The 14,416-nt window shown below is 37.8% G+C and overlaps 2 protein-coding genes across 2 annotated transcripts; one reads left to right on the top strand and one right to left on the bottom strand.

The window, feature by feature from the left end:
• Nucleotides 1–464: 464 nt before the first annotated feature.
• LOC131932550 (uncharacterized) lies at nucleotides 465–929 on the bottom strand. Its single transcript, XM_059289472.1, has one exon. It carries the CDS (start codon nucleotides 927–929, stop codon nucleotides 465–467), a length of 465 nt encoding a protein of 154 aa, XP_059145455.1.
• A 2,194-nt stretch (nucleotides 930–3,123) lies between these two features.
• LOC131932549 (large ribosomal subunit protein eL32-like) lies at nucleotides 3,124–3,600 on the top strand. The gene has a single exon (XM_059289471.1). It carries the CDS (start codon nucleotides 3,161–3,163, stop codon nucleotides 3,563–3,565), a length of 405 nt encoding a protein of 134 aa, XP_059145454.1. The 5' UTR covers nucleotides 3,124–3,160; the 3' UTR covers nucleotides 3,566–3,600.
• Nucleotides 3,601–14,416: the final 10,816 nt, after the last annotated feature.

Raw genomic sequence — 14,416 nt, 5'->3', positions numbered from 1 at the left:
CTTCTCTTCCCCACTATACACACAAGCACGCACACACGCACACACGCACGCACAAATACACACGCACACACACACACACACACACGCAAGCACGCAACACACACACACACACCTGTATATTTTGTTACTATCACCTGGGGGTTGACCTGGATTAACTGTAAAGCCAGTGGCTAAATCCTGCTATCAACAAAAATTAGAAGAATAAGATTGACAAAACAACAAAGTCAGCCATTTTGTCTGATGTCACATCTGACTCGACGAACCTCGAGCCTTGAAACAAGGGCAGATAATGTCCACAAACAGCGCCTGTACTTAATGACATTAACACAGCTCGGATAAAAACATCTCAACACGTCCTTTGATTGACAGCTAGGGGAATCTAAAAATAGACATATATGAGGAGAATAAATCAACCTTGGTCAGAAGCGCGGGTAATTTAATTTTAATATAATTAATTAAGCGTTTTAATTAAGCCATACATGGCGCTGACGGCGACAAAATGGCTTCTGATTTTTTTCTTTTCTTTCATTTGTTTTGACAGGTTTCCTCTGGAATAAGGTGAGTACACAGGGCGGGCTTGGTGGAGGGCAAGAATAGAAATATGAGGACTGGATGGGATGTATAAAAAAGCTAACTGGGGTGAAGGTTGACTGGGGTGAAGGTTGACTGGGGTAAAGGTTGACTGGGGTGAAGGTTGACTGGGGTGAAGGTTGACTGGGGTGAAGGTTGACTGGGGTGAAGGTTGACTGGGGTGAAGGTTGACTGGGGTGAAGGTTGACTGGGGTGAAGGTTGACTGGGGTGAAGGTTGACTGGGGTGAAGGTTGACTGGGGTAAAGGTTGACTGGGGTGAAGGTTGACTGGGGTGAAAGTTGACTGGGGTGAAGGTTGACTGGGGTGAAGGTTTCTCTAGATATTCTTCCGTGAGCATTTGGTGGCCGAAAACTGGTTGGTATCAATACTTTAGTAATAGTTCTTCCATGAGCACATGGTAACCGAAAACTGTGGTATCGCTACTCAAAATATGTTATACATCGAATACAGGGAAAACGAAACTTGGATGGTATTGATACCTAAATTAACTATTTATTCACTTGGTCAATTATCGAACAATTTTGACATTCATTTAAGTGTCTCAAATAAAGAAACAGACCAGTGGTCATTTAAATTATATAAATTTCCTGGAAAATTTCTTAAGATAAATATATTATTTAAATATATTTTTTTCTTCCGTCATTTTTCTGGTTCTTTCTGGTAATTAGACCAAGAAAATTGTATTAACAATATACACTTTCAGACAGTTGAAGTTATGTGTTTCTGAATGTTTTCAATGGTTGAGGAAGCAATATTTCGTTTTTGATGGAGTCATTGTTTCAAAATTTCTTGGTTAAAATTAAGTTTTTTATTTTCTTAACCATTTTAGTCTTGTTTTTTTTTTACACTGTCAAGCACTTTATATTCCATCACATTCATCCAACATCTGTCATAATATAAAACTTGTCCAACATCTGTCAATGTATCAAACTTATCCAACATCTATCAATGTATCAAACTTATCCAACATCTATCAATGTATCAAACTTATCCAACATCTTTCAATGTATCAAACTTATCCAACATCTATCAATGTATCAAACTTATCCAGCATCTATCAATGTATCAAACTTATCCATCATCTGTCAAAGTATCAAACTTATCCAACATCTATCAATGTATCAAACTTATCCAACATCTATCAATGTATCAAACTTATCCATCATCTGTCAAAGTATCAAACTTATCCAACATCTGTCAATGTGTCAAACTTGTCCAACATCTGTCAATGAATCAAACTTATCCAACATCTATCAATGTATCAAACTTATCCAACATCTATCAATGTATCAAACTTATCCAACATCTGTCAATGAATCAAACTTATCCAACATCTGTCAATGTATCAAACTTATCCAACATCTGTCAATGTGTCAAACTTATCCAACTTCTGTCAAAGTATCAAACTTATCCACCATCTGTCACTTTGTCAAACGCCCAACCTTTTCAAATGCACCGAATGCACCATATTTAAAAGCCTAATTTCCATTGAAGCTAACCCAATTAAACCAGTTGATACCCGTAGCATCTGTCCTTGCCAACAGTGTTTCTTCCAGACTTTTTTCTCCGGGGGGGGGGGGGGGGGGCACTTGAAATCTTCGGGGGGGGGGGGGGGGCGGTAAACTTTCTTCGGGGGGGCGGACACTGTTAAAAGTATATATTTTCTATATAAATTATATAAATTTCATTTCGTTCGGGGGGGGGGGGGGGGCGGTAAAATTTTTTCGAAGAGATGCCTAGAAGAAACTCTGCTTGCCAACATTGTGCCAGATAGCTGTTTGTTTCGCTTAATTTAACCAGGTCTAGTTTTTAAATTTTCGCCGTTGACATCCGCAACCGCATTGCGAAAACCTAAAACAAAATTAAACAACCGATTTAACTTGCTTTTTTTTTTACAAAGCAGTTTTGTTAGTTTTTATGTGTGTTTGTAATCAATGCATAAAAACATTAAGAACCAATACAAATGCGAAAAAATTAAATCTGAGGAATTTAAAAAATATCTCTAACACACATAACATTACAGGAAACAAAAGAATCCCCAAATCATCAACAAAACTCCAATTAAATCTATAAACCAAAACGCATTCACGGAAAATTCCTGCTTTTATTTTGTTATTGCCAGCAAGGAAACCATATTAATCATGTAAAGTACGCGGTTCAAAGCAGAACAGAATTAAGTGAACATTTTTTTGGTTTAGGCTTAAAGGAAAAATAGATGTCGTTTGTAAAGGGAGGCAACCTATTTTTTTGGAAAATAAAGTCTATGAAGATTTAATTTGAGAAATTAACTTTAACAAAAAACAGCACATAGTTTTTCGCAAAAAACGTAAAAATATTTGGAAAATAAAAGCCTAAACAATTATAATAACCAACTTTTGCAGTTTATATTTGAGAGACACAAAATAAAACTAAGCACCGTGACAGAAAAACAAACACGAAATTAAAACATCGGGGTTACATCGATTTTATTGTTACTGCGACGTGGTAATCCATTCATAATGTGTACTAACTTATAAATCTGATTTGCTTCCTTTTTCTTGTTTAGATTATTGAAACAGGTCACCAAAAATGGCGATCAGACCTCTCATCAAAACTCAGATTGTAAAGAAGAGGAATAAGAAATTTATTAGACACCAATCTGACAGATATGGCAAAGTCAAGGCAAACTGGCGTAAACCCAAGGGTATTGACAACAGAGTAAGGAGGAGGTTCAAAGGTCAATATAAAATGCCAAACATTGGTTATGGTACGTGGAATAAATGCAAGCACCTCTGTCCTGATGGCTTCAAAAAGTTTTTGGTTCATAATGTTAGAGAGCTGGAAGTATTGTTGATGCAAAACCGCACTTTCTTTGCTGAAATTGCACACAATGTCTCAAGTAAGAAGCGTAAAGATATTGTTGAGCGTGCCCAGCAACTAGCTATTAAAGTGACAAATCCAAATGCCCGTCTTCGCTCTAAGGAGGATGAATAAACTGGCAGCTTGGTTAAATTAATAAACATAAAATATATGAAAAAAAAAAAAAAAAAAAAAAAAAAAAAAATTATAAATCTGATTTGAGTAAATATTGAGCGAAATAATATATCTCTGTAAATGTAATGAGAGAAAAAAAATTATAAATTTGATTTGGGCGACAAGTGTGTTTGTATTTCAAGAACAAAGATAAACAAAATTTGTTAAAGAAAATTAAATTACCTAATTCATTTAATTAGTTGAGTCCTGACATTCTGGCAACGGCGAAGCTAGACATTTGAGGTCCAGGGGAAATTTTGAGGAAAAAAAATGAGAAAAGCTGACTATAAAAGTTATCTCCCCTATACAATCACAAGCGAATTCAAATAGGAGCCTTTTTCTTAAAAGCCTTATGTTCTAAAAGAATATATATTAGAACATTTTTCTTAAAACCGAAATGTTATAAAATAATATAAATTAAACTTTTTTCTTAAAATCTAACATGGTAAAAGAATATGACCTTTCTCTAAAAATCTGATGTTGAAAATATATCAATTTAGAGACCTTTTCTTAAAACCCAATCCTATAAACGATGATACATCAGATCTGTTTCCTCCAACATAAGACAATATGAACACACCTGCACTCGTACCGGGGTCAGGGGCCGCTATTTGGGGCAGATAATAAAGTACAGACAGAAAAATAATACGTCATTACCGGAAGCCCGAGCAACAATGGCGGCCAGTGTGGAAAAACAATGAGGGCGGAAGTGGGTTATGTTGTTCAAAGTTGGAGAAAGCAGATGAGAGAGATAGACAATAATAGAGGGAGAGAAAGAGAGAGTTAGATGTAGACAGATAGAGAGAGAGAACAATAGAGAGAGAAAGAGAGAGAGAGAGGGAGAGAGAGAGAGAAAGAGATAGACAACAATAGAGGGAGAGAAAGAGAGAGAGAGGGAGAGAGAGAGAGAAAGAGATAGACAACAATAGAGGGAGAGAAAGATAGAGAGAGGGAGAGAGAGAGAGAGAAAGAGAGACAACAATAGAGGGAGAGAAAGAGAGAGACAGAAGGAGACAGAGAGAGAGAGACATCAATAGAGGGAGACAGAGAGAGAGAGAGACTACGATAGAGGGAGAGAAAGAGAGAAAGAAGGATACAGAGAGAGAGAGAGAGAGAAAGAGAGAAAGATAGAGAAAACGATAGAGAGAGAGAAAGACAACAATGGAGAGAGAGAGAATAATAGAGAGAGAAAAAAGAGAGAGAGAGAGAGAGAGAGAGAGAGAGAGAAAGACGGAGGGAGACAGAAAGAGAGAGAGACAAAAAGACAACAATAGAGAGAGAGAGCGCGCGAGAGAGAACAAGAGAGAGATAGTAGAGACAGAGATAATATGAAGGGATACAGAAAGAATGAATGTATTTCATTGTTTGGGCTATCAGGATTGTTCCCAGCGAATATTTGCTGTCTTTAGATTAGTTATCTTTTAACATTACGATAGCATTGGGTTGCATCTTTTTCCTGCCACCCAGTACATCATTGCTCTTTTAAAGAAAGGTTACTTCGACACAGCAACCGGGCGTGTTTGTTTAACAGTTTCAGCCTGACCCATCCGGATTCGAACCTAGAACATCGACCACCATGTAGTAACCATAGTCATCCCGTACTGATTTATGTGCTTATGGTACCGTCTTAGAATTGGAAACATCCCAACATAAAAGTAAATATTTTCAAATTTCAACATTAAAAAAATATCTGAGAGCCACACAGATATAGATCGAAGGTCGGTTGACCGACTATGGTTAATCTAAAAAGTTTTACCCAAAGCAACGAAGTTAATTTCTCGCCCACGCTAAGGGTTGGTGTCTTAATGGACGGTGTCGAGGCTTATCCGCCATAACAAGGGAAATAACTCAATGCATCGATTTTTTTTTTTTGGTAGTAGGCGGCCGTGCTAGTGACCTTTAAAGGAGTGTAGGCTACACATAGTAAATACTCTAGTCTATTTACTCTAACACTTAAAAATGTTTAGAAGATGTAAACACAATTTTGAATAAAATAAACTTATTTTTTTTTATTCTTCACACTACCCCTCAGTACACACTAATAATAAATGAATCATAAGAAATATATAAATAAAAAAAACAATAATTTCACTTACTTAATACAGGAACTAAGTCGATCTATATTTGTGTATGAATACCATTCAGGCTATATCCGGCCCTAAACTAACATAATTAAAAAATGCGAAAAAAAAATCGCAACATTTCCCATAATTAAAACCTACGAAGAATAAAGCTATTAGATCTAGATGTAGTAATAATGTGATATTTTGCTAAGGAAGCCAAAAAGAGCTTTTCTAAAAACGGGAATTCTAAAAATAGAAAAGCTAAAATGGTCGTTCTAAATACATTTAGTGTATACTTGTCAAATTTCTTTAAGATTCTCCAGTCGATTTATAAGAGGAAATTACATCCTGAAGAGTTTAGACCGTACATTTGACACTACAAAAAAAAAAAAAAATGGAACGGAAAATAAACAAATATTGGTTGTTGTTCAAGCTCTAAGCGTTCTTCTTCTTCTCCATTCTCATTTTAGTGTTGAAAGGTATTCCCTCCATTAATAATACATGTCAACTTTTTAGAGGCCGCTGATTGCGATTTCAGCCTGCTTTTCTTTTTGGATTTATTTCCCTAGTCTTTGGTTTGTTCAACCAATGACAAAATACAAGTAAACATTTGTTTGATTTTGGAGTTCTCTCCTAGAAGAGTTGCTGCCCCCAACATATGCGCCCAAGGTTTCGAACTCTTCGGTTTAGCAACCATGAGCGATACCGACTAGACTACGCCGACCCATTGGAGGGCAATTTTGATTCCATATCTTCCAAAGTGTGAGGAGAGATTGTGGCATTAGAGTTCTACAGTAAAAAAAAAACATTAAGCGACTGTAGAAGAGAAGATTGGATAGATCATCCTGTTTTTTTGCTCCACACAAGAATACATTTCTAATCAGTCTTGGGAGAAAGTTCCGTAGTTTCTTTGTATGCATGATGAATGTTTTTAATGAACCTCTATCGCAACAAATTAATACGTTTAATACGTTTTGGTTCAGCAACCGTGAGTGCAACCAACCACGCCGACCCCCTAAGCCTTATTTAATGCGAGTTTATGTTTGCCTTGATGCAACGACACAACACCAACGTATCTCCTAAATCTCAGTCAAATTTCTCATCAATTTTATTTTTAGCCAACAAAACCTCCTTGTCAAACGCGTATTTACACATCAGTATAATCTGTGTATTTGATAACGAAACCACACACATGCACTTTATTAAAATTAACAGTACATGTATATACATTAAACAACAATAACAACCCGACAAATGTTTCGTTTGAATGTCTTCGTCAGCCCACACCTCACTCAAAAACTATCATCAGGTAACATAACGCCGTCTGCTATTACATTTATCAGACGTCATTATCGTCGGGCGGCGTCGATGTACCCTTCTGTCAGCACCAGACTGTTGGATCAAAGAGTTCCTGACTTAATGCTGGACCAGGTGATCGACTTCACACTCCCATCTCAGTATTAGCACCTCGTTACTGCTATTGTCTGGCACTGGTTCTTATTCCAGGTTAGTTTCATGCACAAATCATTCGCTTTGAGGCTTTAGAAATTCTATTTCATTCACAAATCATTCGCTTTCAGGCTTGAACAAAACTATATCATACACATGTGAGGTAGAAAAAAATGGGGAATTATGATCGTAATGTAGTTTGTGTATTTAAAAAAAATGATAATTGTCGACTAACATGTTAATTATAGTTAGAAATATAGTTAGAATAGTTGCTTGTTTTGGAGTTGTGCCAAGATGGGGTAGAACTTGGTGATTTTGAAAAAAAGGAAAAGTATAAAAGGGAAACGTTATTAATAAAATAGCTCAACTTTCTGGTCAGACGGTCAATAACGCAGATAAAGATAAAGAACAATTCACCTGTTTCTGTGACCTCGGTATAGAAGAGATACTTTAGTCATATCTATGAACCAATGCCTTTACAGGTACTTAATAGAGCTGGGTGGAATCAGGGATTTCCTATACATTCAAGCTGGTTACTCGCTACTTTCGGGTTAGCAGTCGTATGCTTTACCACCCTGCCACATTATTTAAACTTGACCCCAAAAGACTAAAAACAACCTGATCACCGTAGGTAACTAACTGCAAAAAACAAAGGAAATTTTCGCCTAAATCAAATCGTTCACCTGCAAGACTCCACCCCTGCCCAGCCCCGCACCTGCAAGACTCCACCCCTGCCCAGCCCCGCACCTTCCCCCCCCCCACCCCCCCCCCCCCCTTGAGTGCTGACTCCCATTATTACCTACCAGCAACACAAGCGCTCCATACACTTAAGTCTTCATGATACACGGCCATTGACGAATCAGCTGATATCCGAAAACTGGAGACCCTACATGAATCTTTCTGTTCGATATTGTCTGACGTCAGTGTACAGGAGAGGTTGCTGACCTATGCAAAATAGAGGCAACACAGCAGTAGTGGTGTAGTTTTACGGTACAGCACCCAGGCAGATATGCATATATATATATATATATATATATATATATATATATATATATATATATATATATATGCATATCGCCTAAATTCATCTAATTTCAACTCACCTCAACCAATTCCGTTTCCTCTCACCTGAACTAACCCCATTTTAACTCACCTGAACTCATCCCATTTCACCTCACCTGAACTCATCCCATTTCACATGAACTCATCCAATTTCATCTCACCTGAACTCATCCCATTTCAATTCACCTGAACTCATCCCATTTCACCTCACCTGAACTCATTCCATTTCACATGAACTCATCCCATTTTACATCACCTAAACTCATCCCATTTCACATGAACTCATCCAATTCCACCTCACCTGAACTCATCCCATTTCACATGAACTCATCCCATTTCATCTCACCTGAACTCATCCCATTTCATCTCACCTGAACTCATCCCATTTCAATTCACCTGAACTCATCCCATTTCATCTCACCTGAACTCATCCCATTTCAATTCACCTGAACTCATCCCATTTCACCTCACCTGAACTCATTCCATTTCACATGAACTCATCCCATTTTACATCACCTAAACTCATCCCATTTCACATGAACTCATCCAATTCCACCTCACCTGAACTCATCCCATTTCACCTCACCTAAACTCATCCCATTTCACCTCACCTAAACTCATCCGATTTCAAGCGAACTCATCCAATTTCACCTCACCTAAACTCATCCCATTTCACATGAACTCATCAAATTCCACCTCACCTGAACTCATGCCATTCCACCTCACCTGAACTCATCCAATTTTACCTCATCTGAACTCATCCCATTTCACCTGAACTCATCCCATTTCACCTCACCTGAACTTATCCCATTTCACCTCACCTAAACTCATCCCATTCCACCTCACCTGAACTCATCCCATTTCACCTCACCTAAACTCATCCCATTCCACCTCACCTGAACTCATCTAATTTTACCTCACCTGAACTCATCCCATTTCACCTCACCTAAACTCATCCCATTCCACCTCACCTGAACTCATCCCATTCCACCTCACCTGAACTCATCCCATTTAACCTCACCTGAACTCATCCCATTTAACCTCACCTGAACTCATCCCATTTCACCTCACCTGAACTCATCCCATTTCACCTCACCTGAACTCATCCCATTTCACCTCACCTGAACTCATCCCATTTCACCTCACCTGAACTCATCCCATTCCACCTCACCTGAACTCATCCCATTCCACCTCACCTCAGCTCATCCCATTTCACCTGAACTCATCCCATTCCACCTCACCTCAACTCATCCCATTTCACCTGAACTCATCCCATTTCAGCTCACCTGAACTCATCCCATTCCACCTCACATGAACTCATCCAATTTTACCTCACCTGAACACACCCCATTTCACCTGAACTCATCCCATTCCACCTCACCTATACACCTCCCACTTCACCGTTGTCTCACTTCACCTTAACCCACCACAATTGTTCCCCACCAACACTGCACCCCCCCCCCATTGACAGGAGGTAGACATAGACAAACAGCCACCCTCTCACCTGGAACCCAGGAAGCCGCTGTCTAGATAAAGTTATCTACTCTACTGCTCCCGTTATGACGTATTCGTCAGCTGTACATCGAGTCCCATCTCTTGAGATCTCGTGGATCGCATTCTCGCGAGATTTCACACCAGCGTGACTTCCCGCAATCGTTTGAAAATAAAAATGGCAGTCGACAAAAAAATAATTAAAAAGTTTGGTTATTTGATACGTTTCTTGTGTTAAACTTGAATAAAATGTTATTGTTGAATAAACATAGTTCTTGACTGAAAACATTACACAAACCAATATTTAAAAAATCGATTATCCTAAAGGCCTTCAGTTTCAGCAGATTTTTGCTGGATTAAGAAGAAAAAAAAACACAATAAAAATGAGAACAGGTTACCTAAAAAATCCCAAGGTAAATGCGCCCCCGAAGACAATGCAAGAATATCTATTAACAACAAATTTAAAAACTACCAGATTCTACAATAAAACGAAAGATAGCTGGGTAGTACTTATCACGTGATCGATCAGATGACCAGCATTTAACATCGAATGTTTTTGACAACTCTGAGCTAGTACACACACCCTATGCAGGCGTTGTTTGTATTCGTCTAGAGCTAATATAGTTTAAATAAAGGACAAGATACAGATCGGGTTTGTCGGGTGTTGCAAGTCTTCCTTTTTTAAAATCATCACATCGGTACAGATGTCACCTGACAAAATAAAAAGAACGAGACTTGTATTCATTTAATTTCCAGGGTTTCGTGGTCATTCCGAAATTATACACTTAATTACATTTTAATTAAACACTTGATTACTTTTACTTAATTATACCGGTAATGGTACAACTGTAACTAAATGTATCTATTTTTGTATTATAATAGCAACATTTATTTTTTCCCGATTTGTTGAACATTTCACAGTTGAAGATAAGGTAAGAATTAAACGCTTAATTAAGAATTGCCCCCCCCCTTCCCACAGGCATGTTTGTAAGGGGGTAGTAGAGCACGCACAATCTACCCCCCCCCCCCCAGACATAATGGGCAACATTTTAAAATTTAAATAGAAAAGATATACTTTGACCCCCTTGGGAAGTTCAAGTACCCCCTCCCCCCCCCCAGACATAATGGGCAACATTTTAAAATTTAAATAGAAAAGATATACTTTGACCCCCTTGGGAAGTTCAAGTACCCCCTCCCCCCCCCCGTTCCCCATCTCAATCGAAGAGAAAATGCCTAAAAGAAACCCGAAACCTTAGTTATAATAAAGTCGTCTATATATTCCACCGAAACGACGTTATATTTTTAAAAAAAGCTCTTTCGTACCATCTAAATTTTTTATCAGAAGGAAAATAAAATAAATAAAAGAAATGTACGTTACCAAACCACTTAAAAAGAAGACGTCTAGATATTCACCCAATTCATCAGCAGTTAATTAAGAATGAGCAGACTAAATGTGGGCTATGTTTCTTGATTTTACTGCTTTTCTTCACATTTTTATTATAAAAAAGATCTTTTAAATAAATTATTTCAAATGAAAGAAGCCGAAGCTGGCTCAGCATCCATCGCTTTTAAAGCCGTTGAGTTCAATTTGTGGTATCGATATTAGTTTAAAGTATTAACTTGCAGAAGTGATTTTCATATTTTTTTGTTCGTTATATAACATTGGGGGTATCAGAAAGACATACTCAATTTAAACATCTAAATTTCTTAAAACAAACTAATTGATTGAATTATTTCCACGGAAAGCCCACTCAAATAAACCGATTCCCAGGAGTATTGCAATTTTTTTTAAATCTGCAATTTACGCACTCATGATTGTATACATTATTCGTTTATTTTAAAAAAAAAACAACATTTTTATCATCCCTGTCTGAATAAATCTGGATAACTGTTTCAAATCCATTTCTAATTTTTAAAAACACATCCTCAAAAAAATAAAACGTCTTCTTTAATGTGGAGAGATAATTTATTGTCTTCACGCGGACATAACGAACTGAAACGAAAGAGATAATAAACTGGCTTATCTTTCCCTTGTCACCGCAACGCCCCGTCACAAGACAGACCATCTTCGCGCAGACTAGAACATAATTTCTTCACTATCGGTGTCCAATTCATCAAGTGCCAAAGAAATACGGTGGCCAGATAAAACCAATATGATATAAACCAAACTATTTATCAGGCAGGCTGTTGGCATTCCCCCCCCCCCCCCAACACCTAATTATCCTTGAACCTAACATACTCGACCTAGCTGGAGGCGGGAGGGGACGACTATAGTTCTATATATAGTAGGGCTTCCAGTTAGAGGGCTGTTAAGTAGGTTAGTTAGTTCCCCTGGTGGATACACTCGCTACAGATACTAAACTTAATCGACCTTGTTTTAACCTAAGGGTGATCAGACCATAAAGTTAAAAAAAAAATTGTTTAGATTTTACATAAGCTGAACTATCTCAACTAGTTAAGGGTTAATTAGAACTGATACAGGGTGGGGCTAAAGATGTGGGTGGGGTTAAATAGGTGGGTGGGGCAAAAAAAATATGGGTGGGGTGGAACAGTAGCCGCAGGTGGCATTAACGTAGTTGTAATTATTACAAAAATAAATCATTAAAAATTTTTACAAGGAGAAAAAAAAAGGCTTGCCGTCACCATAAATATTTTTCCCGTTTTTCATCGGTTGAAGGCCACGGAAATGTTTTTTGTGTGTTTCTGGATTTGTGAAGTTTTTAAGTTACTGGTAGTGTTGGGACTGGAGGGGGGGGGGGGTAGTGATTGTGGTGGTGGTGGTGTATTAGCGTTGTGCTTAGCATATACAATTTGGGACATAAACTTTGGAGTATTAAGGTTCTAACATTAGTTCCATTTTATTTCCTGATCTAAATTAACTAAATTTTTGAGACACTACAGTTTTAATTAATTAGCATGTAATTGCCATTGTACATTTAACTAAAAGAATCCATCCTCCTGTGCTTAAAAAATTTAACATATCCAACTACCTTGTAAGACTTGGCCTGAACATCTTTCAACTTGGCCAGATCATTTTCTTGTTTATCCGCCAGCCTCGTTAAACCTTTGACCTCACTTCCGGCTGACGTAAACACCATCGATGTACTTTTAGCGCCGACAAACAGACTGTCAGACGTCACAACTGACTAGTTAGTTCATAGCTGATAGAAGAACCACTCAACGACGAAAAGTCAAGCTGAATAATTAAACGCGCAATGTAGAAATTGGAAAAAAAACCTTTCTATATTTTTTTCGACTTTTAGAATATTTAATTTTAGTGGGAAAAAGTTATTCAGTTGACCACCGTGTAGGAAAAATTTTAAAAGTACAGGGCTTTTTTTCTTTTTTTTTTAAGCTACAGAAAACAAAATTGTAGTCAGATACAAAAACTAGAGTTTTGTTGACAAAATATTGACTGCCAGATAGGATGTAGAACACTTTTAGCGCTGAAGCCTGGACCATAAATCCATTGGATTACTGAGCAATTTGTTTTCCTGAGCAATTTGTCATCTTGGACCGTTTGTTTTTCTTGCTTGGCGCATATTCTGTAAACACTGAGCGGAGAGCGAACAAAAAAATCTTTTGAATGTATAATTAATTAGGATCTTAAAGATGTAGGCTATAAAATAATGAGTTAATTAGCTCAGGATTCACGTAATTAACAATTCAGAATGGTGATGGTCTAGTCGGCTACAGACTGGTGATGGGCTATAGACTGGTGATGGGCTATAGACTGGTGATGGGCTATAGATTGGTGATGGGCTATAGACTGGTGATGGGCTAGTGGGCTATAGACTGGTGATGGGCTATAGACTGGTGATGGGCTATAGACTGGTGATGGGCTATAGATTGGTGATGGGCTAGTGGGCTATAGACTGGTGATGGGCTATAGACTGGTGATGGGCTATAGATTGGTGATGGGCTAGTGGGCTATAGACTGGTGATGGGCTATAGACTGGTGATGGGCTATAGACTGGTGATGGGCTAGTGACCTACAGACTACAGACTAATATACCGAGAGAATGATGACAGGGACAATGTACTACACAAACACCATTTATTTATATTAACCTCACAATGATATTTCTGTTAACTGGAATCACCCGGTATACAAAATGCACTGTAAAAAACATCGGTAAATTTCAACTGAATAAAACAAATATGGGTAAACGATGCTTAAGGTAAATCGCTCATGTCATGTGACACCGCAACTAAAAACTAATTAATCCTAATATGAGAGTGTTAAATTATAAAAGTGTAACGATAATTTACGTTATGGTCAAATAATTTAAATAAACTCTAGTTCTATACATAACTGGCCCTATGGTCCATAAAGAGCAAATAGGACTAAGTCAAGGAAGTCTATACGTAACTAAATTAAAAAAAACAACAGTTGTGACTTTTCCTTAATTTTTTTTAACCTTAATTAACCTTACATGCTATAATACTAAACAACATCGGTTCATTTCCAAACTTGACCTCTGTGCACTCTCCTGTTCCCGCCTGAAAAAAAATAAAAATAAATAATTATCACCAGCTCAACCTGTCCAAAACAGATTCCCGCCCACCTACACCCCACCTTGTCTAATAACTAATTAGCAATTAGCCATGACACCAGCAGGTCAGTAACGAGCTTAATGAAAGCTAACTCACCACTCCACCTACTGTACCCCCACCCCCCACTTATCGCTGGCACCCTAGAACAACAAGGACGCGCGGACTTGACTTTCCTGCTCAGTAGATCCGC

The sequence above is a fragment of the Physella acuta genome, unplaced genomic scaffold (assembly GCF_028476545.2).
Source record: "Physella acuta isolate Inbredline_101_S28 unplaced genomic scaffold, ASM2847654v3 ptg002204l, whole genome shotgun sequence".
In the NCBI taxonomy this organism is placed as follows: domain Eukaryota; kingdom Metazoa; phylum Mollusca; class Gastropoda; family Physidae; genus Physella; species Physella acuta.
The sequence above is the reverse complement of the archived record's forward strand: the minus strand, read 5'-3'. Positions and strand labels throughout refer to the sequence as shown.

What these genes read in the sequence shown, in the direction of transcription:
- LOC131932549 (XM_059289471.1), top strand. Translation starts at nt 3,161, where the DNA reads ATGGCGATCAGACCTCTCATCAAAACTCAGATTGTAAAGAAGAGGAAT.
- LOC131932550 (XM_059289472.1), bottom strand. Translation starts at nt 929, where the DNA reads ATGCTCACGGAAGAATATCTAGAGAAACCTTCACCCCAGTCAACCTTC.